We start from the raw sequence: 22,903 nt of genomic DNA, 5'->3' as shown, positions 1-22,903 counted from the left end.
TACACTCTGTAGCACTGTATGAACACCATGCTGGGAAATGCAGTATGAGAACCTGGGCAGAGTCTGTAATCATCAGGTTTCCAACAAACAGTTGGAAGTGTGAGGCAGCTGCAGGTTTCTTCTCTCATCCAACTTCTTTAAATTCTTTAAAGGCTTTAGGTGAATATTTGGATTGTCTGTATTATATTTGGGCTGTTTCTACTTCCACTTAGGGGTGACAAGTGTTGGTCTGGGCCAGCTAATGGGAGAGATTGAGTCTGGATTATTTATTTTTTTTAATTAATCAGCAGCTGTTTCCTATTTTTACAGGTAAAGTACATTCCTGCAGCAAAGTGCACTGTCTTGGTTTGGGATGACACAGCAAAACCTGTTTCTGTTGTGGCTGCAAAAGCTCTGAAGCAGCTCTTTTCCCTCCATCATTTAAGTAGAAAATAGATTTGAAGACTTGAAGTCCATAGTTAGATTTCCAATAGCAGCTTCCAAAAAATGGCCCCTTCTCAGCAGCACCCTGTTGCAGTGCAGGATGCTGTCCCTCCAGAGCACAGCTCCCTTTAGAGGCTTGGGGGTAAATGCTTCATTTTGTTTGTTTGCAACCTTTACCTCTTTTACTACTGGTCACAAGACTGAAATAATGAATAAAAGATTGTCCTTGAAAATCTCAGCTTGTAAAACACAGTTATATTAAAGTGTTTGGCACAACTGAACCCAAAGACAAAGGGTAGAGAACGTTTCAAATACAATTTCCCAGGATGAGACTATAACCAAAGCTGAATTGTAGTCATTGAGAGGATTTTAATCTTCCCCCTTTGTCTTTCTAACATCTGTGGAGGCTGAAATTAGTTCTACCCCTAAATTTACAACTCATCTTATAAAACAAAAAGACACTACCTCAACCTGTACAATTTGTATCTGCACAGACCAATACGACTGAGCCTGCCAAACAGTAAACTTACTGTCACACTTCAGTTTTAATGTTGACCTGAGGTTAAAGTAAAACTGATGATGTTTTCAGAAAGAAAATGGAAAGGAAAACTGTTCTCAAATAGAAGTGTTGGCAAGGGCATATCTTTGGAAATACAGGGTGCTGCTTATCTAAATTTAGGAAAAGGCAATACAATGGGTGATAGTTAATTTCCTTGTGCGTGTGCAAGACTGGATCCCATAATTCCTTTTCAATTGGATTTGCTCCATTACTTTCCTTCGTTCTTAGTAGGCAAAGGTAACAATGAGCACAATCCCTCACGTGGCTTTTGCACACTCCTCCACTTGCTAGGAATGGATTCCTCACATCTGGTGACACAATGTGTGACATCTTGTCTTTCATTGTCAGTCAGAATGTAATTGTGATAAAAAGTGAGGGTAAATCTGAGGGTGGAGGTGGTCTTTACATAATTAGAATCATAGAATTGGCTGGGTTGGAAGGGACCTCAGAGATCATCAAGTCCAACCCTTGAACCACTGTTGCAGTTGCTAGACCATGGCACTGAGTGCCACATCCAGTCTCTTTTTAAATAGCTCCAGGGAAGGAGAATCCACTACTTCCCTGGGCAGCCCATTCCAATGCCGGATCAGCAAAAGCACATGGAAGTGAGATGAACTTCCAGTGTAATTAAAACTGTGTCCCCAGGTAGTTTAAACCTAAAATCAGCATATAATAATTACTTTCCTGGGCATACCTATGGCATCCTTAAATCATGTTTGAATGTGGCTTAAAGTGTACCTTACCTTCACCCCTTAGGTAAGATTCAGTGCATAAATAACAACTTGCATCATGACCAAAGTAATAATCAACAGCCTTTTGTTATTTTTGTGGACAACTCTTTGATTTTGATCCAGCTGTAATAGAATTGTAAATGGAATACTACAAATAAAAATGGCATCAACTGTTATTACTTCTCTTAGCTGCCTCTCCAAAGGTGAAGAATAGAAGTAATCAATAGGACTAATTATCTGTGGAAATGACATCATTACAGGGCAAAAGCAACACCAGGGCTACCTATAAATTTCAAGCAGAATATCTAAAGATGTAAAACTGAACTCTGCAAAAATCCAAAAATAATTAACTTCATTCACAGGGGTTCTTACCAGTGACTGTGGATGCACTGTTAGAAAAAAACCTGTCTTATTAAATACAAATTAGATTAGATAAAAGTGCTAAAAGCTTCCTGTAGGTAAAGGCTTCAACTTGTTAATGGACTTTCTCCCTCTTGGCTTCAGATTTTCAAGGTATTTCAAGAATATCTTGCCTTTCACCCAAATGAAAGCCACTAGTTAGAAATTCCAATTTTAAAGTCTCTGGTTTTAACTTTCTTGAGGTGTTTCACAGTGGAATCTCCCTCTGTGGCTAAATGGTATAAGAACCAGTGTGAAGTCTGAAGGCATTTACAGATCATATGTAGCTCACTTAAATTGAGGGGAGGCTGAAATAAAAAGCTGTTTCGGGTGATGTGATGTGCTAGGCTGGAAGTTGGGCTGGTTTATGCTGGGTGTTAAAACTGGGATCACAGGATGCACATCATGACCAAGTTCTGCTACAGCTGGTATCAAAAAACTTTCAGTTCAAATAAACAGAGAATAACCAGAAAAAGCCTATAATTGAAATGGAAGAGGAATACAGACTTATACAGAGACATCTCTATCTTCAAAACTAAAATCTGTCATCACAGAACCTGTATAGGAGCATTCGTGTCAGAAGTGTCTTTTATTACCTAAATACATCTCACAGGCAAGACAAAGCAAAACCCCTCTGAATTCTGTAACTCTCATGGGGTGCCACAAGGTCTTTTGTTTTAATCCAGTAAACTCAAAAGCAGTAATTTAAAGACCAGACTTTTCCTTAAATCTAAAAGCATGTTCTAAATGTTGTATTTATTTTGAGTGCTTACCTGATAGTCCTGATCCTTTATTTCCATGCTGTGAGTTACCTGCAGGCTGTCTGACAAACCCTGCCCAGGAGCAGACATTGGGAAGCCCAGAAATGGTCTAACCAGGGGGAAGGCTCCAGGTGCTCCTGGAGGATGTACCCATGTGTGTGGCAGCAAGGGATATGTCAGCCCTAATATCCAGACAGCAAGCTCTCAGTGAGATGTTGGTTTTACCTGCTGCAAGCTGCCAGTATTAATAATTTAATAACATTTAGCCAGTTCCTCTTGCAAAATACTGAGATTTCCATTTCATCTGTGGACCAGAGAGGCTCTTTACCCTTCCTCATGGAAGGCACAGTCAATGTTTTGGGTTTTCACAATGAAATTTTGTTCATTTTTGATAGGATATCAGAGCTTTTGTAGATTCTGGTGCTTAACACGGGTTAGCTGGGGACACTTCAGTCTTCAAAAGATGTTTGTGTACATTCATTTCAGGAGTAATTTTACTTACAGGAGATACTGAATCTTGCAGTTCTAAGGCTTTCTCTTGATGCCAAAAGATACAAGCTGCAGGTTGAGAGGAGTTGGCTGTTACTGTATTCACTTACCTATTTCTAAGGATCACATAGAATATATAAAAAGAAAAAGAAGCTGGGAGATGGAAAGAAGGAACAGAACGTATAAAGATTAATATAGAATACTTTTATGAAGTAAGAATTTTATGAGCTCATATGGTCATACACATAGCTTTTGCTCTTAAATACAATGAAATATTGGATTAATATTAGATTAGTAAAATGAGTAATATATAAATTGGCTGTGACTATAGGTTAAGATTAAGTACACGTGTCTGAATTCAGTCTTCACTAAACAGTTTCCATCTCTTCTGAAGCAGACTGTTACCTGAATGTTATTTTTTTTTCTTACACCTGTCCTGAAAGTTGATTTTAAAATCCAGTATTTGGCATGTTTTCAATCTTCCTCAATCAGAAGCCTTTTAAATGTTCTTCTTCTGATGCACTAGCAAACTTTTCAATATTGTCAGTGGAAGAATGAGCCCCCCCACAACACAGAAGGTGAATGCTTTGAATAAGCCTGATGATTTCCTAGTAAATGTCTGCAGTGAAGCTTAAAACTTCTGTAGAAATAGATTAGAAAAAAGCTTTCTTCATTATCACTGATTATCTCTGCATTGGCATGGTGAGAATAACAGAGCACATCAGTGTCTAAAACTGTGTCATATAATCATATAATCCTCCTTCAGAGAAGATACTGAGTGACTTCAGTATCAAATCTTGCAGTTTACCAGTAAATTGAGTGACCCACTTAGAGGTACCTTTAGAAGAGAATCAAAGATGTGAGCTGACACTGACACTCCAGTATCTTCTTCCCTTGGGCAAAAGCTCTCCAGCCTAAGCTTATGCTATGCTTTCAGGGTGGCAGATTACTCTCTGGGATTTATTGCTTTGTTAATATGCTCAAGACATCATCTTTCACTGCTGCCAGAGCTGAGAGCACTGTCTAGATTTTTCTGCTCATTGCTCATCTCTGGCTCCCTCATTTTACACCTTTGGGCTGAATAATGGGTTTGGGAGGAGACTTGTTTGCCATCTCCCAAAATCTGATGTTCTCTAAGCCTCGTGTTTGTTCTGTAATAGTCTTTGTCCTGGCTTCTGGGATATTTCTGTTACACATGTCAAAAGCTGATCCCTTGGCTTCACAGACTTGTCTTGCATGGCTGTTTATCAACTTTAGTTTCATCTCTGTACCCATGATTTTGTCTCTGTGCCCCCCATTTTTTTTTCCATCTTATCCTAGGGCACAAGACACCCTGCTATGATATCAGTAAAGTTTTGAATACAGGCTGGGACATTCAGTAGCAATGCCTCATTTGTACTCATCTTTGTTTTGGGAGCAGGGAGGAGACAGTGGGATGAGCCCAGCAGTCATCCATTGTTGCCCAGAGGATTGTGTGGATATAAAAAGCAACAATGCAGGGAAAGCATTTTCTTTAGGTACCTACGAGGCTAAGAAGGAAAGCCAGCTGTATAATTCATGGTAGGTAGGTGCCCTGCCCTTGCTGCTAATAGTGAATTTAGTCTTGATCTTGGCAAATCAGTCACACTCAGAGGAGAGTGACAAGGAGATGTAGCAGTGGTGACAGTCTGAGTTGTGAATATTTTTAAGGTCTTGGCTAGAGCACAGTGCTAGCCCAAAATATAGGCTCAAGGCCTTACAAGACAGGTGTTCTTGTCAGGAGAAATTGTGATGATCTAATCTTCCTTAAATCAAATACTTTCCTATCCAGAGAGGTGTTCAAATTAGTGGTTCCCCATCATCAGCCTGTGAAACTCCTGAGGGACAGATTTCCTTGGTGATCCCATGCCCAGGGCTACAGTTGATGTCTGAATGCTGCTGTCATCCTTCAGCATCATGCTGACAGCACAGGTTACCCATTCTCGTTTCATTTTTAAACAGAATGATACAGATCATCTCCTCAGCACTTTGATGAGGGGAAGCCTCCCTGTTGAGATGAGACAATCAAGAAATGAGAAGAATGCTTAAGGGAAGTGAGGTTCTCTCCATCTGGCTGGCCAAGCTGTGGGCAGAATGAGAAGGGACTAATGCCTTTCCCAAGGGATGGAGGCCAGTACCAGCTGAGTTATTAAATGCCTCCCTGTGGAAGTGAGGGCTCAGACACCCTAAGGATGCTCTTCAGGGAAGAGGAGGAGGTGCTACAAAGATGAACTCTACAGCCTCAATTTTACTGTTTCAAATCAACACAGTCAACATTTCAACATTCAAATCAACATTTCAGTGTCAGTGTGGTGGTGATCAAAATATTTATTTTCAGCATTTTAATACAATTAGATTTTGAATATATGTGCAGGCAGACCCCAGTGATTGTGTGACCTTACAGAAGAGTTAAAAGTCACTTTATTCTTCTGTCTTCAAGGTTGTTCACTCATCAAAAACCTCGTGGTCTCAGTGTTCAAGAGAAAAATACCACTGCCAAAATGTCATTTGAACCTTTAAATGTTGAAGATGGTCTTTGCAGCACTAGCTTAAGGGGTGGTTAGTAGCACCACAATACCATGAGGACTAGTCTATAGTATGTGTAGCAAACATGCTGGTACTCAGCCTGAGAATCTGGGGTCTGTGTTAGTCACTAAATGTCTGCAGGGCAAGCAGATCACATCTCATTTGAGTGTCAGCTCAGTACACACCTGGTATCAGTGACTGTGGGGATTAATTATGTGGCAAACTGAGCGCAGTAGTCATCAGGTGGATGACATTGATTCTGCAGGGAGTTAGACCCTTTCCAAATCCAGAGGAGAAAAAGTGACATTTTAGTGGCTGTCCAAGGCACAGTGTGGTATTCAGTCAATACTGCCACTGGGACCCAATTTTCCAGCCTGTCCAAGCAGGTGCTGTCTCTGCCTGGAGTTTAGCAGGACTTAGACAAAGATGCCTCTTTTGCTTGCATTTCCAAGGTGACATCCTCTGGACAAGTCAGGTACTGTGGCAGAAACCACGTGCAGCCCTTTAACTGCAAGAAATAGTTTCAAGGCTTAATCTCAACATGGTAACTGGTTCCAAAAATGCAGCTGTCTGTGACTGTTTTCTGTTCTTAAGCAAGAAGTGGATTCTGACAGGTCATGCAAGGGACTCTGACCAGGGGCCAATGAATTACTTTGCTTGGTCAAGAAAGCAATGCAGGAAAAGCAAAGCTATTTTCAGAAGTCTAAAAGTCATGGTGCAATGGACTTAATTTTTACAAGCCAGTATATAATCTTTATTTTGAAAGCCCCCTGTATTAGAGCATATAGTCTGTACTCTAATCTGCCTAATTTGGTTTCGTAATCTCTCTGGATTTAAATATCATTGCTCTCTTCATACAACCCATTACGTTGTGTGCTGGTGCAGAGCATTTGATATTCGCTACTGCAGAGCTGCCTGCACTTGAGCAGTAGTATGTATTAATACTACTATAAAAGTATAGATACTTTTATAAAAAAATAGGACTCTGACTCTCTTGTGGATGAAAGGAGCCATATAAATGGTAATTTCAGTGCATAATTGTCTTAAAATTTTTCAAAAAATGTTTAGTAGGATAGATGTAGTACATCAATACCAGTTAATTAACTAATTTGAAATCTTTTGGAGTGATCAACAAATACTCTGCTAGGTGCCTGGTGTTTACAGAAAGTGCAATATTTCTGTCCCAAAACCTCCCTGAATAGAAATGTTCATGCCTGACCTTGTGTTGCAACAGCTTCTCACTAGAAATGCTCCCAAGTTTATAAACTTTCTGCAGAAATGTATCACCTTGACTTAAGGTCATTTTAGCACCTTGGTGTGAGAGTTAAGAGCAGGGTGTATTAGTTGTAAAAGGTGACTAATTAGGAGGCAAGCATGCTGGAGAAATCATCCTGGAACATCAAAACTGCTTCAACTTTGGAGGAGGTTCTTGAAGCCTTTAGAGTTCTTCAGGGTCCACGGCCTTTTCTTCTTTCTCCCTTAAGGACAGATGCTGAAGCTGTTCATATAATCTTGCTGTTGAACTTGCTGAAGTAGCAAAGCTGAAATCAAACTGGTGTTGTAAACTGGAATGTTGTGTTTCTTGTTATGTGCTTAACCAGAGGGGTTTTTTAGATAACCATTTGTCATCTCCATGTCAGAGTTCTCAAAGAACATGGTGAATTAACAAGACAAGTTTAATGCAGTCTTGACAGAAAGGTTAATGAGAATTCAAGAGGTGGCAAGGAGGGAAATAATATATACTGCTCCAGGTGAAAACTGTAAGAAATCAGAATAAGTTGTAATTCACCTTGTCTTAAGTTGAAGTATTTATTCGTTCTACAGTGAGTATAATTAAAAATATTTTAAGCAGTTCTCCCCTTCAGTAATATTCACTGCTGTCTAATGATTCCTACTGCAGATGGACCTAGAGGGTGGGTGCCCACTGGGAGGCATTAGTTTGCCAAAAATGTGTTTTAGAGAGGGGTCTACTGCCCTGTGCACTTTGAAGGGAAGGAGAATCTTGCATCTGCCTGGTTCAGAGTCTCTAGGATCAAGGTCATTTGAAAGGCAGTGAGAAAAGGAAATGAAGGCAGATACTGTGGTCACATCCTGATTGCAGCAGGTGCTGGTTTATGGCTCCATGGTTTTCTCCCATCGTTACCTTTGCTGAGCCAGTCCAGTTCCTTGGAGGACCAAGAGGCCTCAGGACACTGAGGCATATGGCTTCCTTGCATTAAACCATGGCATCTGCACGTTAATATAGCTTATGGAAAAGTCCAAGAAGTTCCCAGCTGCAACAGCATCCATTGAGGGGGATGATTCAACCATAAAGCAATGAAGTTTGAGGAGCTTTTTTTTCCTGGAGACCATGTATGGATGACAGCTTTCCCTCTGCAACGAGTGCTTTTGCATTGAGCAGGAAAACAGCCTTGGAGAGATGTTGGCAGTAAGTAGGGCCTGAAAATACAGTATTTGTTCTTTTTGGGAAAGCCACCAATCTCAATGATGGTAATCACAGGGCTTTTTTTTTAACTTGATTAGAATCCCAGTTGTGACTGCCAAACCAAATAAATGGTCATGTGGTGAGCAGAACCTAAAATCAATTACACACACTCAGTCTATGGTTATCTCTGTACTAAGGACAACCTGACTGCTTTTGGTTTTAGTTCAGCTTGCCTGTTGTATGTTTCATGTGTAGAGCCAATATTATTTTAAAAATCTTCTTTTATGCAGTCAAAATCAAAAGAGGAAAAAACCTGTTGTTTACATTATGAATCATCTGCCAAAGTTGAAACATTGAAAAGTCTGTTCTTGACAAGAAGAGGAAACAAGAAAATCATAGGGTTTATTATGCCAACTCGTAGCTAATTACACAAGCTTAAATAAAAATGTGATTTGCACTGAATTAGTAACTTTGTTTCAAGCTCCATGCCTGTATTCAGTTAAGATGTCAGATTCCTTGTTCCAGTATTCAATGTGATACGAGGGGTTATTAAACAAGGGTATGAACTGCTTTTGGGTAACTGGTTGGTAAGAGACTGTGTTCCAGGACCTTTTTACTTTAAAGATGGGCAGAAGTTTCACCAATGCTTGAGGTGCTTGAAAGCTGTGATCCTAAATGCTCCAGCCTTTCCCAAGAGGTGTCAGCCTTGTAGTACAGAGAAATGACTATTTTTTTCCCCAGTCTCAGAATTCATATTTTTAGCTTTTACCACCACACAGCTTATTTGAGCCATTTAAAACATCAAAGGAGATGTTTCTTGGCTTGGGTACATCTTTAATTTAAATCAGATTTATTAAAGGCCAAAACAGGATAATACAGCAAAAGGATTAGCTGTGGTTACTTGATTTCTGAGCAAACAGACTAATTCTGCTTTCTTTGTATGGGTGTCTTTCACAGCAAGTCCATTCACTGAGCTAGGCCTGGGGTTTGTTGGTTTTTACTTTTTGTTGTTGTTGTTTCTATTGTGTCCTTTAGAAACCAGAAGCCCTGCTGAAAGCTTTAACTTCAAAACTTAAGACAGCTTATTCTTCACCGGTTTCAATGTTCCAAAATACATTTTTGAAGCTTTTTTGCTAATAACTGCTAAATGTTTTGTTTCGGTGCTTCTTAGCATTGGGGCTTTCTGTTTGGCTTTTACCAGTATTATTATTATTCACAAAAGAAAAGTCCTGAGAAATCAATTTAAAAAAATAAATTTCGTGTTCTTAGCACTTAAGTCTTATTGCTATTCTGAAAGCAGCCAGAGCAGTGATACTGCAGAATGCTGGTTATTTTCTGTTACTACTTAAACTTCAGATTTTCTTATAAACATCAGACAAAAAAAAAATATATCTGAAATTAGGAAGTTTACTTGTTATTGATGTATGAAATATGTTGTATCAAGGAATGACCACTGCTAGGGCCACATCATGATCCATGACACTGGACAGATCTTTTGTGAACTAGTTAATCTAATAGATTTGATGGAGTAGGAATGGGATAGTGGCCAATCCTCTTCTCCAGATTATTTAAGTGTTACTCTGTTGTTTGTGCCAAGCTTGCTAAAGAAGGAATAAGCAACAGAGAACAAATTCAGTAGACTGATTCACCAATGCTTCAAGAGGTGAAGTGGATGTAGTAGTAACTTTTCTTCAACATTTATTTGTAAAATTCCATGTATTAGAGAGAGGGTTAAACTGTATTTCTGAATAGTTCTCAGCCTGTAAATGGAGGTCAGAATCTCATCCCTAATTACATACTGTCACATGCATCAGCCACCTTAAGTAACTTCAGGTACATACAGACCCCCCCAAGCTGTGTCAACACCCAGTTCCTTGCTTTAGACTCCCTGTGTGCTGTAGCTCTCCAGAAGGCTTCTCCAGAAGCCTGAATCTGTTTTTACTGACTGGTGAGAAGCATTGGCAGGGAAATTTTTGAGATGCTGTGATCTTACTATCATAGCAATTGCATAACAGCCTGATGGCGGGGAATGTCCCTGCCCTCTGTAGTGGTCACCAGATGCTGTGGGTTTGTCCAGGTAGGGACAGATGGATGTGGGAATGAGGAACTGGAGCATTGCCTCTTCTGAAATCTAGATTGATAGAGTTGCAGAGAGATGGTGTAGCACAGAGATGGTGTAGCTCATTTGCTGGGTTTAAAATTACATTGCCTGGGTGGAAACCCTGTGCCTGGGGAACTGAGTGTCTTGCATTGCCTTCCCTTTGCCATATGCAGGCAGTTGTTTAGCTGGGAACTGGAGTATCTGTATGTGCATAGAGGCACAGATCGTTACTTCTTGATTATGTTCACGTTATCTGATACGTTGTCTCCATGAGAGAAATTAAATTGCCTTTAGTAATTTGAAGCAAGTAAAAATGACAAATCATTGTTCTCATGTGATCAGTAAATGGCTACAGAATGAGAATGCATCTCAATTACATGGGAAGTGCATTTCAAGCAGCATCGATCGTTCCAAATCTCCTGTTGTTTTCCTGTGATTTTTCTTAAGTTTTAAACTAAGATGGCTTTGGTCTATTAAAAAAAAATAAATTAAGTAGCTTCTTTCCACTTTGAACAATGCTAGCTGTGAACCTTCAGCTTACAGTTATGAAGAGATAGAACAGATAATGATTGCATAGTGGCAAAAGCAATATAATATACTTGCATATTAATAATATAGAAATAAAAATCACCACTGAATTTTTTTTGTCTTAAGTCAACATCTTGGGCTGTGGCAGATTAGTGTAGTGGAAAGCAAGAACTCCCATGTGCAGCTACAAAATGGTCACCATTAGTTGTGCTATCATGAAAATCCTGTAGGAAGAAAAGGTAGTAGATATTTAGAAACAGGAATTGCTTCTGTATGTGAATATAGAATATGGGCTGTAAGACTAATTTCTATCTTATTTTTTAAAGCCATCATTGCTGCCTATATTTGCATTTGGATTTTGATCCTACAAATATTCCCGACTAGAGATTGAGCATCTCCAAAGCTAGTTCATAGCAGTCATTGCCAGGCATAGCATGCTACTGCACCACCCAGTGAAGCATCCTGCAGGGGTCCCCAAGTTAGTGCTGCCTGGGGCTGCTCTCTGGCTGCCACTCCAAGCTGTCCCATGACCATGGGGGACTTTGTGTCAGCTCCTGCATCCATGTACAAGGAAGTGGCTGGTGCAGCCCAGAGGGTGGGCATGACCATGATGCTTGAAAATGATCCCTCGAGTGTCCTTCACTTCTTGCATCCTGTGACCTCAGCACCTAACTGATGTAATTTACTGCATTTTTAAAAAATTTGTGCTTTACGTGGAGCTGATTGTCACTTATTTCTCTGGGCAATTCACTGTATATTGTCCTTCAATGGTTTGTCCAGAAATCCCCATGTTTTGCTCTGTCCATAGGGTCAGTTTGCAGTAGCACAGTACATGAAAATTTCTTTTTTGCAGCCCTGCCACTCAAATACTGGAATGGTTCAACATGCCTACAAGCAGTCCCCCTACTAAGTTTTCAGTTAACAGCTTGGGAAGTGGCTCTTTAATTGTGGTTTGGGTTTTTTTAAAATCTTTTTAAAGTCTATAGGGTAGTTTTAGCCAACAGGTTTAATATTTAAATGTGAAGCTTCCGGCTACTTTGAGTCTAATTACAAATCTGAAAGCTCAACCTGGTTATCCTTTAGAAATAAAATTCTTGCAGAAGGCTTAAGAATCAGTATTCTGGTTGCAGTGAGGTCAGAAACTCTGCTGTGGAGGTGGCTTGAGCTGTGCCTTTGCCTTGGGTTTCCACACCACTGAGGAGGGCTCCCAGGTGCCTGTTTGTGTGGCTGCTCCCAGCTCTGCCCCACTCCTTTCCTCCTTCTTTTGTTCTCAGCTGTGTGGGACTTGTACCCCATGGGCACAGGCTCTCTTTTAAGGATCTCACTTGCATGAATTTGAAGGCAAAGACTCATGAACACTTCTTAGGAGCAGAGCTGATCCTCTGCTGGCTTTGCTCACATAATTAGTCAGGCTTTTTATTTTATGAAGCAACTCTTAATTTAACTGATGAAAACAAGGAGCCCTGTCTTTCTTCTCCTCTTGAGAAGCTGAAACCTATTTTTATAGAGGTGTGCATAATTCTAATTATAGTGCAAAGCTACCAAATATGCAATTAATTCCATCCTGAATTGCATGAGAGCTGCTGTTTGCTACTCAGCTCACTCTTTTCTGGAGCTCAGATGAACCTTCTGTCTTTCCAGTTGCTCTGAAGTTGGTTGTTTGAACTAATGCTGTGAGGGTCAAAACCATCTGACTTAGTGAGTGTGTGTGGCTGAGATCTAACAATGAAAGAAGAAAAAAGAGAAAAGAAGACCAAAAAAAAGGTGAAAAAATTCAAATTAAAAAAAAAGTGTTCTTATATTTTAAAATCTTAAAAGTGACAAGCTTAATTTTAGGGACTTGAGCCATGTGCTTGGGGCACCTGTGGCTGGCAGTATTAATGATGTGACTTGCTGACTTAAAGGGTGATATTTAAAGATTGCCCAGGTCTCATGCTTTCCATCTCCTCTGTAGTTAATTTTACCCCAAGGGCAAAGTCCTGCAGCTCTCCCTCCCTCCTGCTGCAGGATTGCAGAGAGCAGAGTTGTGGAGTGTAGAGCAATTTGGGGTCCTCAGAGCTTTGCTGCATGAGGCCTTTTGGCATTTCTGCATTCAGCTGTGTAAATCTGTTCAGCCTATTTAATATCAGTGCCAGAACCTCTGCCTTTTTCTTCTTGACCTCATCTTTGGAAGCTGCTCTTTTTTTCTAGTGGATGACAAACCACAAGTGTGTCAGCTAAGTGTGCAGTGGGAGGTTTACTCAGATATTTGTTGTTTACCTGAGATATAATAAGGTCCTTCGTGTCATTTCTTACAAAAATGGGAATTTTTGAGCCAATCAGCTGTAACATCTGTTTGAAAGCTCCAGCTAACACACATTTTAAAAAAGGCTCAGTATGTTATCACATAATGGATTGTTTGTGTTGGTTGGAGTTTATTCCACCAGTGGGTATGCATGCACAGCTCCCATTAATAGCAGCAGCAGTGATGTATTATCCTAAGGAGAACAGAGCTCCTAATTAGAACTCTGGGTCTTTAAGATATCTTTGTACAGCTTTTATTGCAAAGATGAAGTGCTCTAAGTTCTCATAGAAGATAAATTTTTATATTTTATTTTCCAGCTTCCCCTTTATTGCAATGACACCTGCCAGCTCCAGCAAGGAGCAGAGCCTGTGTTCCCTGCTGCAGGGAGCTTAAGACCAGCAAGTGTTTGCCCAGAGGAATGAGATGGCTGCATTAGCCAGCAAAAACACCAGTTTGGCCACAGAACAGCCACTTTTTGTCAGTATGAAACCTACTGAAGTGGTGACTCCTGGGGCCAGAGCTTGGTTTGTATTTTCAGTGCCCACCTGAGGCACAGTGCTCTGGTGCCAGGTCCCAGGCAGCTCCTTTCCTTCTCCAGAGCCCAAGTCAGCAGGGGCTGAGCAAGGCTCTGGTTTGCAGAGCAGCAAAAAGGCAGCAGAACTGCTGAGGGACCACACAACCCTGTCAGATAGTCCAGAATCTGGGACTCATGGCAGGGCTTTGCATTTGTGTCTGGCTTCTCACAAACATGAATTCACATGATTGACTTTGCTGTCTCCCAACTGAACAGCTGCTTTTAGGATTTCAGGTTTTACAGTCTAAAAAGTTTGCAGGATTCCCATTTAAAAGTTTTAATATCCCTGCACGGGAGGATGCAGTGGGACTGCACTATGTGACATTTCAAAAGGTACTGAACTTCTTTATTGTGCCAAGTTAATTTTTAATTTATTTTTGTTTTTTAATGTTCCAAATACAATAATTGGTTTTTTCCATCTGATGGAAATTGGAAACAGAGGCTTATAAAGAAAATACTGATAAAAGCTCTAGCTAAGGAAGCAATGGTGGCAAATGCTGCTCAAAAGCATGTAAATAAATAGCCCGACTCAAATGGGTGCCTCAGTTCCAATGGATTCTAATTATCTGCTAAGACAGATAGGTATGAAAAGCTACTGATATAAAGAACCTTTGGACTAATAAATATGTTGTAATTTCAGAAAGTTTTAGCTTCTGCTGGTGGCAGGTACCCAGTAAAAGATAAGGTAGAAAATAATGAGCTTTTGTTATTTGTATCTGAAGTTCAGGAGGAAAATACTGTGAGCCAACAAAAGATGCACCATAAAACAAACACTGCACTCAAATAATATTGGTGGAAATGTAAAAAGCTGCAGGGTGCTAAAGAAGATGCAATGTCTTCCAGCCCAGAGCACTGTTCAACAATAGAATTTTAGAGCAATTGCTATTAGTAAGATGTAATGTTTTGGGTTTTAAACATACATTTTAATTAGCATAATATTCCTATTCCACTTTCAAGTCTTTTGAGATTTAATAGTACTTTATCAGGTATGCCCTCAGTCGATTCCTATGTACTTCCACCAGCAAAAATTTGCTGCTTTTAATTCACATTTCAATTAATGACAGAAACAATAAAAGTTTGGAAGCTAACATTTAATCTTTTGTTACCATAACGACTAGAAATAATAATAGATTTTGCATTATAAATTTCATGCATGAAGTCCAAATCAGGGTCTTGGAGAACTTTCCCTCTCCTTAGCCCTGGGTAAAGGAGCCCCCTCTCCTCATCCCCTTCCCTGGTGGCTCTTACTGAGGCTGTGAAGTGGCCCAGGACACCAAGTCTGTGCAGAGTGCTCTGCTTGTCTGTCCTCTCTGTGAGCCTACAAACAGAACATCAGACACATGGTGTGCCTCAGGCTTTCTGGAGCAGGTTCTGTTACCTCTGCATCCCCCCGAAAGGTGCTGTCAGGGCTAGGATCAGACAGTATCTACCCTCTATATTGTGATTAGAGGGTAAAAATGTGCTGTGGTGTCATGACTGAGCTGTCAGCCTTCACCCAAGCCTCAGGCTCTCTTCCCAGGAGAGGGGCTCCATCCCTCAGTTGATTTTTGTGCCCTTCCTCTGGACCTGCTCCTGCAGCTCCATGTCTTTCCTCTATTGCTGCAGCATTCCTGTCTGCTCTCCTCTCCTGCCAGGGACCAGCTGAGTGAAGAACAGGAGCTTCCCAAGCTTCTGGCTCACCTGGAGCTGCTTGCCTGCAGTTCCAGCTCAGCAGCAGTGCAGGGAGCTGCCCATTATCTGCCTGCTCTGCTCTGTTCCCAGGTTCCTGACAGCCAGCAGCCTCCTGAACACTGCTGGCCCCTGTTTCACCCCACTGCTGCCTTACTTGGCTGCATTTTAGGCAAATACCTGAGTTCTTGTGTCAGGATGCAAAGCTCTTGAGTCATTAATGTGGTCTGAAGGTTGTACTAAGATGTCCAGGTAGCCATGCATTAGCCAAGTATACTCCTTCGTGTCAAAAATCACAGTAACTTATCCAACAATATCACTAATGTGCAAGGTAGATCAAAACCTGGCTGCCAGAAGTTGAAAGGCAGTGTAAAGGCAGAGATAGCTGTTTTATTACATCATTAAAAAAAATATCTACATTCTGCTCTAGCAGGGACTACAGGCTGAAGACTGATAGACAGGAATAAAATAGTTGCAAATAAATTTTATGTAGCTATTGTCTTTCTCTCTCAAATTTGAATGCTTATGCAAAACACATTCTGTAGATTCACTGACAATAAAGAGGGAATCATTATACAAGTAGTGGATTCTCTGGGGAACACTGTAGCCAAAACACACACTGCAATAATTTCCTGCATCTTAGTTGAATAAATTAATTTATGAATTTTCCATGAATATGTTCAACCATTTCTCCCCTCATATATTTTATTGATCTCCATATACACTAAGCACCCAATAACAGAGCTGGTTTTCCTTTTCCATTAAAATGGTTTAGAGTTGTTTATGTGGGCCTTGGGGTTCACAGTAAACAAATGCAGTTCAAACAGCAGGGAGGGAGCAGAGTAAGAGGAAGCTTGGCAGGGAGAAGATCTCAGCAGAGTGTCAAGGTAAATCCCATCCTATCACCAGTGAGATGGGTTCCCTGAAATCAGAGGCACCAGCCCCAAACTCTGGTGTTGCTCCCAGTAAGTTCTGTGTAAAATGCCTGCAAGGAGCTTCATGGCTTATGTCTGGAAGCTTCCTAATGTCTTCTGGGTACTAGTGACTGTGTTTAGGCAGTGTCATTAAATCCAAAGTTGAGCTATTCCTGAGGGTTATTACAGTGAGTAAGCACACACACCATCACAGGGTATCTCCTTGTTTTTCTGTAGGGAAAAGAGTAACAGTTACACACAGTGCCTGGGTGATGAGAAGTAATCAGTAGTACCCTAATCAATATTTTACATAATTGAGTTCTTTATCTTCCTACCCCAACACTGATCTGGCCCCCAGTTCTATGCATATGTATCCGTAGTAGGGTGGGAATAAACTGTGCTTAATCATAGGTGTAAATCTGCTCCCATGTGACTGCAGCATTGTGTTCTTCAAGATTAGCTGTGCTTCTTATCCTATGCATTCCAACTCCAGAGACAGCCCTTTTTAAGCAGTTTCTTTTTTTGTTTATTTTGAGCTTTTCAGTTGCCATTTTTCTCAGCCGTAAGGAAAAACTTGCCTTGCTATTTCCAGCTGTAAAGCTCTTTCTTAACTGCACATAATAGAGGGCTTGAAATAGGCCTTACCATCTTAAAGGTGGCATTTGAAGTATAATTGCTAGTGCTTAGATACATAATTTACATTTATTATGCATAATAAAATATGTAACTAATTGATGTTCTGTAAGGGATTAAATTATAAACTCCTGCTGCAGGAAGAAGATTTATGCTTGTGTTCTCAATAGCATATTGACTATTGGAATGTGCTGTAGAAAGAGTCTATTGCCTTCAGGACTGTGTGCTCAGAGTTCTCCTTTTACCTGTTCTCTCCTTCTGATGTGCTTTCTCTTCTGCTTTTGTTCTGTGCAAACAGCATAGATTAAGCAAGTGTATTTCTGAAACAGCTAGATGAAAAAGAAGTACTTCTATTCCTTCAGTATTGCAAGAAATTAGTGTAAGGCACAAGCTAAGCTTGCCCACATCTGTGTTTGGCTGGGCATTTTCTAAATGGGATGGCAGAATATCCCACAGGGCATGAAGCCACCAGGGTGCATTGCAGTTCAGAAGGACCCACAGATAATGTCAGCAGAAAAGGATGCAGGCAGAGGATAATGGTGTCCTGTTGCTAGATTAAAGCCTGGGCAAAGAAGAGTCCTTTAACAAAAGCAAATAGAGACTATGCCAAAATATTTGCTGTACTTTCAAAGCAGAAGGTGTTTACCTTGTAAGACCATCTTGTTCTGGTCTCTTGGCTACTGCTGTACCAAAATAGCAGAAGATGATGCTGTGATTTTTGTCAGTGGCTGTCACCCAATGAGCTGAACCCTCACCAAGTGACACCATGGTCATCCTTTGGTCTTCATAAAAGCTGCACTTCTCAGTTGTATTATTTTGTTGTATTTCTGGAGCTGAGTGCATCATGCCTGGCTATTTGTAGGGACAGGGCTGTTAATTGTTAAGGCAATTTCTAATTATTAGTCATTTAAAGTTTCTTCTCTGATGAGAAAAGCTGCCGTGGTGAAGGGCCAGCAGATGAAAAACATTGCAGTTTTCATTCTTGTGGGGAGTGGTGTTTTTTCATGACTGTTATTCAGACCAAACCCATTGCTTTCAATGGAAGCTGAGAGCTCCAAGCTCCTCAAAGACCGAATTTAATAAATCAGGATTGTTAACAGGTGATTTCATACCAGCAACCTGGTAATGCAGCAGAGGTAACACATGGAGTTCTGAAGGTTTGTGTTTTCTTCCCAGGTTTGCTGCTAATTTCTTAAGTGACCTGGAAGAAATTGTTTCAACTTTCTATGCTACAGATTCCATATGTTTAATGAGGGAATAAAAACAACACTTTACAAGACACAGTTAGAAGTTCTGTGCAGAACTCTGCATAGGAAGTAGCTATGATTGTTGTTATCTGTAATAATAAAAACAATGGCATTTTAAATAGACTGGAGGTTTGCAAGCTGTCCGGTGCCATTACTGCTAAATGATATTTCTCATTTAATCCACAGCTGCTGGTTTTATAGCTTGTCCTAATTCAAATATTTTTTTCTTTTTTCTTTTTTTTCTTTCTTCTTTTTTTTTCTCTTTTTTTTTCTTTTCTTTTCCCATTATTCTAGTGCAAGCTGGAGTTTCATGCATGTACTTCTGGCAAAACCATCACAGCTCGTTGTGATGGGCCCTGCCCCTGCCTTCCAGGACCTGAGAGTTCAAAACACAAAATGGAGAAGATTGGTAAGTTGAGCTGCTAATGGATTTCTAACATGTTAATTTGTTCCTACTGTTTTCTTAAAAGAACACGGTGAGAAAAGCTAAAGTACAAGTAATCCTTTTCTAAACATGTAGTTCAAACATTTTAACTGCTGAAGAACTAACACCCACTCAACAGAGTCTCATAGGAAAACTGTGTTAATGCTTATGATTCTTATTTTTGAGTGGAAATATATTGGATTAAAATAATTCAGATCCCATGTAATATATACGTGTAACTTTAAATGACTGGTTAATGCACAGGCTGCTGATTATAATTTAAACCTTTATTCTTACTAATCGTTAGAAGTCAAGTAGATACAAGTATCTCTCCTTATACATGAACCTCCTTCTACTACCAACTTGCATCAGCTGATGTTACATGAAACTGAATGCTGGCATCTCAGCACAAGTGACTATTTTTCCTGCTAGCTCTCAGGGAGTTCTCTATTTAGGTCTGAAAGCCCAGTGAGCTAATTCACTCCCTCAGGTCTTTTCCAAAGAAGTAAAGCACAAGCTGTCTTGGACTGACCTCAGCCAAAGTGAATTAGGTCTTGCAGAAGGCACTGACTAAAAGCAGAACGTCCCACAGCAGAGCAAGCCCCACAATCAGGTTCTGTCTAAGAGTTTCCACCCTGCTATGGGGAAAACCTTTTGGAAGGGGGAAGAGCTGTTATTGTGGTTGTGATTTCTTGATGTGAGTTCGGATTTGCTGGTGAGACCGTCTGTGGCAAAGCAAACACTAAATTGGTTTTTAGCCCAGCTGCTGGTCTCCTGTCTGTATTTTAGAAGCTCACTAAGCCGAAGTCCTGATGTCCACAGGGTTTGCTCTATCACATTAAGCAGTGAAATGTGTTCCTTTGCCTCCAGCACCACATGGAGTATAAAAAAACCTGAAGCTTTGACAACGGTCTGAGTCCAAATATTTGAGAATCTCTCTTCACTCTCTCTCCTCCCCACTACTGGCATTTTCCAAAGGTAGCAGACATAAAAACAGGAAAAATATTTAAACACTTTTTCTGGTTTGTTCAGGCCCTGTCACTTCAACTGAAAGCTCTGATGATCCTGCTGCTGGATCCATCTACTTTCTAGAAAAAGAAGGGATTCACCAGCCTAGATTTTGAAAACTCAGTTTTATTCTATATTTTGCAAATCACAGATGTTTTTCTGCATAGCTATCAAACTTAAGTGGAGCATTTTAAATGGCAAAGTTCTGAAATCAATATATAGCTGTGATATTGTTGATTCCTGTGGCTTCGATCTATTGGTTACACTATAACCACTGATAAATTGCCTTATTCATATTTTCTGTTTCTCATAGCTGGGCACAAACATGTACTTTTCTTCTCATAAGCTGCTCCCTATATGCCTTCTTTTTTTCCCTTATCAGAGTATCAGATTAATAAACCTTCAGTGACGTTTAAAGCCTACAGTTCCATTCACACAAGAGAAAAAAGATTCTAATAATCCTTATCTTGACAAATGCAATTTGACACGGTGCATGTATTCTGAAACCCCAGCTTTTGTTTTACTTGACTCAAAACTTTAACTCCAGCCAACAAACCATTAATTTAATGGATTTGGGTGATCTGTAGAGCAACTTTCCTGCAGGCTTTTTCAAGAGCTGACATTACTCTTGCCATTGCCTTGGTGACAAGGATATGAAAAGCCTCAGTTGTGGCATGAAGGCAGAGAGGGCTCTGCCCCCTTGAAGGGAAAACATTGACAGTGGTTTATGAAAAAATACACTTGATAGTGTATGCAAAGCAGCTGCTTGTAACCCTCATTATGGTGTCATAAGCAAGATATTTGTGCAGGCATAGGAGTGATGATGTGTGTTGTGTATGTTTGTGTGTGCAAAAAAACCCAAGAAAATGAAAAAACAACCAAACAGAAGAATAGCTTTCTTTATCTCTGTTTCGTTCTGGGTTTAGGTGCTGAAATGCCTACAAAAGCGGGCATTTGGTGTTCAGAATTAAATAACTAGCAAAGGGACTTTCAGACTTCCTTTATCTTAAATTTTCTTCTGAATCTCTGAATTCTGCCAGTAAGGTGACAGTTAAAGATTCCTCTTAACTTGTTTCTTCGTTCTCCTTTATTCAGATATTGTCTCTTTGTTTGGCCCATTGAGTGTAATGGAGTCTCCAAAGGAGTATTTCAGAGTTTTTAGTCTTTTACCAAAAATCTCTCTGGAGTTTTGAGGAGAAAACATGAGTAAATTCAATATGCCAGTGTAAATTTTACCCAGGTGCAATTTTAGCAGCATTTGAAGACGGATTTGGAATTGTGTGTGTCTGCCCTTTACAGCCTGGAAGCAATCCAGGTTTCCTCAGGTTTATGGGACAGTTACAATTCTAGTTGGTGACCACAGAAAAATGTCCATAGCCTTTCAGAAGAGCCCTTTATTTGCTCAACAAATAGCTTCTCCTGGCTTTGAAGAAATGAACCCTGACTAATGTCTGAGGTGATGTGTGTGAGATGTACAAGGCAATGCGTGGCAGAGTGTGACAGTCCTCTGAAGCCTGGTGACAGAAGCACTGGAGTCATCTCCCTCCCCCTCCAGATGACTCTAGTCCAGAGCATTTTGGTTACTTAATTTTGTATTTACATTTGGACTTTTGGCAATTGTTTTGCATTTTGGACTTGCATTTTGGTTACTTAATAGTGTCCTCTCTAGGTTTTACACAAAATAATTGCATTTTCCTGGTGTGGCACTGTAGTATCATTAATATTGCTGATTTATTATAAAAATCAGTAGATTTATTCCTTATACAAAAGCATTGTGCAGACAGCTGGGACTCAGTTTCTTCTCATTTAGTTGCCAGGTTTGTGAAATCCATTCAGGAACAGCACAAGCTTAAGAAGAAAATGATAGAGAAGTAAACCTCATACCTCGTACAGACATGTCAGTGGAAAAATTCTAAGGAGAATTACAGTGCAAATGCTTCCAGCAAAATGGAAATGCAGCTCTTAGAGATACCACATAAACTTTCTTATGCCTATTATACAACAAGGTTAAATGCACGTGGTTGTGAACTTCCAATTTAAAGACTTTTTGCATTAATCTTTACACGTTCATTCAATCATATTCAAATATTATTCCATAATAAATTACTTTCAGAAATTAAAAATGTAAAGGAACATTTAATTTCCAGAGTACTGTAATTCTAAATGTCATGACCTTTTTTTATACGCTGGCAGCAGCATCAAAGAGAAGCTATCTCTAAATGGATGTGCTCAGAGGTAACAATTGACTGCAGTGTCTGAGTGGTATTGCTTCCCTGTCTCTGGGCTCCTTCAAAAACATCTCTGCTTTGAAGATGAAAATCAAGACTAATAATCATGTTAAAAATTGGAATTCCTTTTATGGTGCAAACTGGTATTATGGAGATGTTAATAAAATAACACAAACGCTAGCAAAAGGAAACTACACCAGAATGAGTCTCTGTAATGGCAAATAACAACAATATAATTTTTTCTACCATAAAGTTAAATCTTTGAAGGGATGGTAGGATCATTTTCTTAAATGGAATTTTGAGTCTGAGTCTGAGACATAGAAAACAGGAGCCTGTGAGGGAACTAATGGAAGACTTTGGAAAAGGAGACAATCCCTAATGTTTTTCCTCTTTTTGAGGCCCATTTAGATTCTTTCAGTTTATCAAAACACTTTACATGCCTCATTATTCACAGCAGTATCCTGGTTTTACAGTATGCTGCCATGAGAGCTGCTGATTTTCAACTCTGCTACCCAAAGACAAAGGTTGAGGTTATCTGCCCTGAGGTTATCTGCCCCTTTGGAGCATACGTGGCCTTTTACCTAATCCTATAAAATGAGTAAGCTAGAATTTGAACAAAAGAAAAGGACTGGTAAGTGGTACCTAAGTGACAGAAGTCTTTGAAGGTAGCATCCTGTCTGCTGGTGGTTTCAGATGCCTCTTTCCAAAAACTCTGCAATAACAAGAGTTCTCATCAAGCATAACTTATTTTGACACTAGCTGAAGTTTCTAAAACCCCTCCTAAGCAAAGGACTTCAGAAACAACCAGTTTTTTAGCTCTTCAGAACCTACTGCCAAGGGGAGAGATTTTCCCTTGGATGCACAGTGCATCCTAGCAAACAGACAGCATTCTGCAGCCACTGGGGCATCTCTTGGCAAGGGTTCTGTCAGGTTCCCTCATACCTGTGGGACTCCTGTTGTTAA

General features: G+C 40.1%; 1 protein-coding gene across 2 annotated transcripts in view; it reads left to right on the top strand.

The window, feature by feature from the left end:
* SPOCK1 (SPARC (osteonectin), cwcv and kazal like domains proteoglycan 1) overlaps positions 1-22,903 on the top strand; it is a 247,878-nt gene that overhangs the window by 172,583 nt on the left and 52,392 nt on the right. For both annotated transcript variants that reach the window (XM_030459232.1, XM_030459231.1), the window contains exon 6: positions 18,575-18,689. In XM_030459232.1, the coding sequence (XP_030315092.1) occupies positions 18,575-18,689 (115 nt within the window). The remainder of the gene's footprint in view (positions 1-18,574; positions 18,690-22,903) is intronic.

The sequence above is a fragment of the Calypte anna genome, chromosome 13, assembly GCF_003957555.1.
Source record: "Calypte anna isolate BGI_N300 chromosome 13, bCalAnn1_v1.p, whole genome shotgun sequence".
In the NCBI taxonomy this organism is placed as follows: Eukaryota; Metazoa; Chordata; class Aves; order Apodiformes; family Trochilidae; genus Calypte; species Calypte anna.
Note: the sequence above shows the minus strand (reverse complement) of the source record. Positions and strands in the feature narration are given on the sequence as shown.